At 30.5% G+C, this 2149-nt stretch overlaps 1 protein-coding gene across 1 annotated transcript in view; it reads right to left on the bottom strand.

Moving 5' to 3' along the window:
• Nucleotides 1-1468, bottom strand: part of LOC106684310 (probable hydroxyacid-oxoacid transhydrogenase, mitochondrial) — a gene marked incomplete at its 3' end in the record, with an annotated part of 7296 nt that extends 5828 nt beyond the window's left edge. The window contains 4 exon segments of the mRNA XM_024362475.2: nucleotides 377-573; nucleotides 644-852; nucleotides 931-1033; nucleotides 1109-1468. Of these exon segments, the coding sequence (XP_024218243.1) occupies nucleotides 377-573; nucleotides 644-852; nucleotides 931-1033; nucleotides 1109-1161 (562 nt within the window).
• Between the last annotated feature and the right edge of the window lie 681 nt (nucleotides 1469-2149).

Below are 2149 nucleotides of genomic sequence, written 5' to 3'. Positions count from 1 at the left end.
AATTTCTTGAGACAGGTAATTATTTATTAAATAAATTAAAACTTGTATCCTTTTTTGTCTCAACACTTTTTATTTCAAACAGTCCAACGTTTCGGCCATTTCAGCCATCCTCAAGGACATCTTCAATTATAAATTCTTCCTCACATTAAAATTTCTTTTGCAGGCTATTCTGCCCAGGTCATTCATTAATTTTAAGTTAAAAACCTATTTTTTTATTTAAAATCATAAATACCTAAATCTTCTTATAAAATTATCCACCAAGTCACTACCATATACATAAACCATTTTATAACGAAAAGTGTTGAGACAAAAAAGGATACAAGTTTTGATTTATTTAATAAATTATATTTTATAATAATCAACGAGTAGTAAATACCTGCAATTAATGGTTTCAATGGCACTGTGACAGGTTTTCCTTTACCGATGGGGGCATTTACATAATCGAGAAATTCCGCTTCAGGATCACAAGAGTACAAGTTGGCAGCTTTACACGTGTCAATTACAGAGCCACCTCCAACTGCTATGTAACAATCAAAGTCATTTCCTCGTACAAAGTTAGTGGCATCCTCAAAACTAAAAAAAAATTAAATTAAAAAGAATGAAATAATATAAAAAAAAAAGTAACACTGCATTGTAATTATACCTCTTGTCAGTGGGTTCAACTCTTACTTTATCGTAAATTTTGAAGTTGACTTTATTCTTGGTAAGAGAATCGAGTACAGCTTTGACAGGGGGAAGTTTCGCTATGATAGGATCTGTCATAACGCAGACATTCTTAACATGCATGTTAACCATATCTTGTCCGATTTCTTTTGTTACACCGGGACCATATCTGATTGTAGAACAGGCCATCTATCGAACAATATTCACTCTAAATAAAAATCAATATTGCAATAATTTAATTATATAAGAAAAAAAAACCTCAATTACTTCAAAAGCATAGTCAGTTGGAGGTAAAGCTGTTTCACAGGAACCAGAATTCCTGCCTGTAATAACCACGGGTCCGGCATGAGAATGAGCAGGACATTTACATCTAAAAAAAAAAAATTAAATTGTAAGTTGTTATTTTATAAAAAATATTGTAAAAAAAATCAAAACATCTACTTACGCCGCGGCAGATATAGCCTGAATTAAGTCCAAAACTCTCCTTCGAGGTACCATATTTTACAATTCAATGTAATAAACTAAAACTGGTTACAGTAAAGATAAAAATTATAAATGCATTTAAAGTATTATGCAACAAGAAAATATTGCTATCATACGAAAGTGATAACTGAACAGTCCACTGTGTTATCTATATTTATGTTGTTGGAATTCGTGTTACTTCGGCAATCTTCGGGTTCAGGAGGTATTTCTCCGTTTCAAAACTAGTTTATTAAGAAGAAAGCTTCTCTCTAAAACTCTAAATATATCTCCACTAATTTCTAAACAAATTTTATTATAAACAATAAAATCCTCGATTATAAACTCAAAAGACCTTGATCGTTGAATAAATTTATAGCTTTTGCATAAACACAGTTTAGTCCTGTTGATTTGTGCTGTCCGAAGCAATGTTTTTTTGTTTGTTTCATTCTTAATCATTTCTTAATCAGTTTCATTCTTCATCATTACGTAACAGGCGAGCCTCCCAGTTAATTATACCGTACAAAGGTTGAGTAGTTCAATGTCTCTCTGATAAACAATTTATTGCTGTCAGATTAATTTGTATAACTCACAACTAAGTTTAGTTTTTATTATTAATTATGCTCAAAAATACAGATGTATTATAATATTAATTGGAAGATCACTGATTGACTATCTGTAGTATTTAGAAGGAAGATAGTTATAAAACTGTTGATTACTAGCCAACGTTTCGTCCCACTATGCAATGCTTCAACAGGGCTTACTGAATGGAGGTAAGCCCTGCAAAGTGAGGCGAAACGTTGGCTCATAATAATCAGTTTCATTACCAATTATAATAAAAATATCCATTTAGTATCAACATATTTATTTTCTTATTACTCTACTACTACGTTTCGTCCGTTCTCAAGGATAACTATTGATTAAAAATTTCAATTACACTCAAAACGTTAAAATTAACTTTATATAAAGTCTTTACACTTTCTTGAGACTGGTTTTTATTGTTTAAATAAAATAATATTTATCCAAT

The sequence above is a fragment of the Halyomorpha halys genome, unplaced genomic scaffold (genome assembly GCF_000696795.3).
Source record: "Halyomorpha halys isolate HHAL.00 unplaced genomic scaffold, Hhal_1.1 Scaffold570.1, whole genome shotgun sequence".
Classification (NCBI taxonomy): domain Eukaryota; kingdom Metazoa; phylum Arthropoda; class Insecta; order Hemiptera; family Pentatomidae; genus Halyomorpha; species Halyomorpha halys.
The sequence above is the reverse complement of the archived record's forward strand: the minus strand, read 5'-3'. Positions and strand labels throughout refer to the sequence as shown.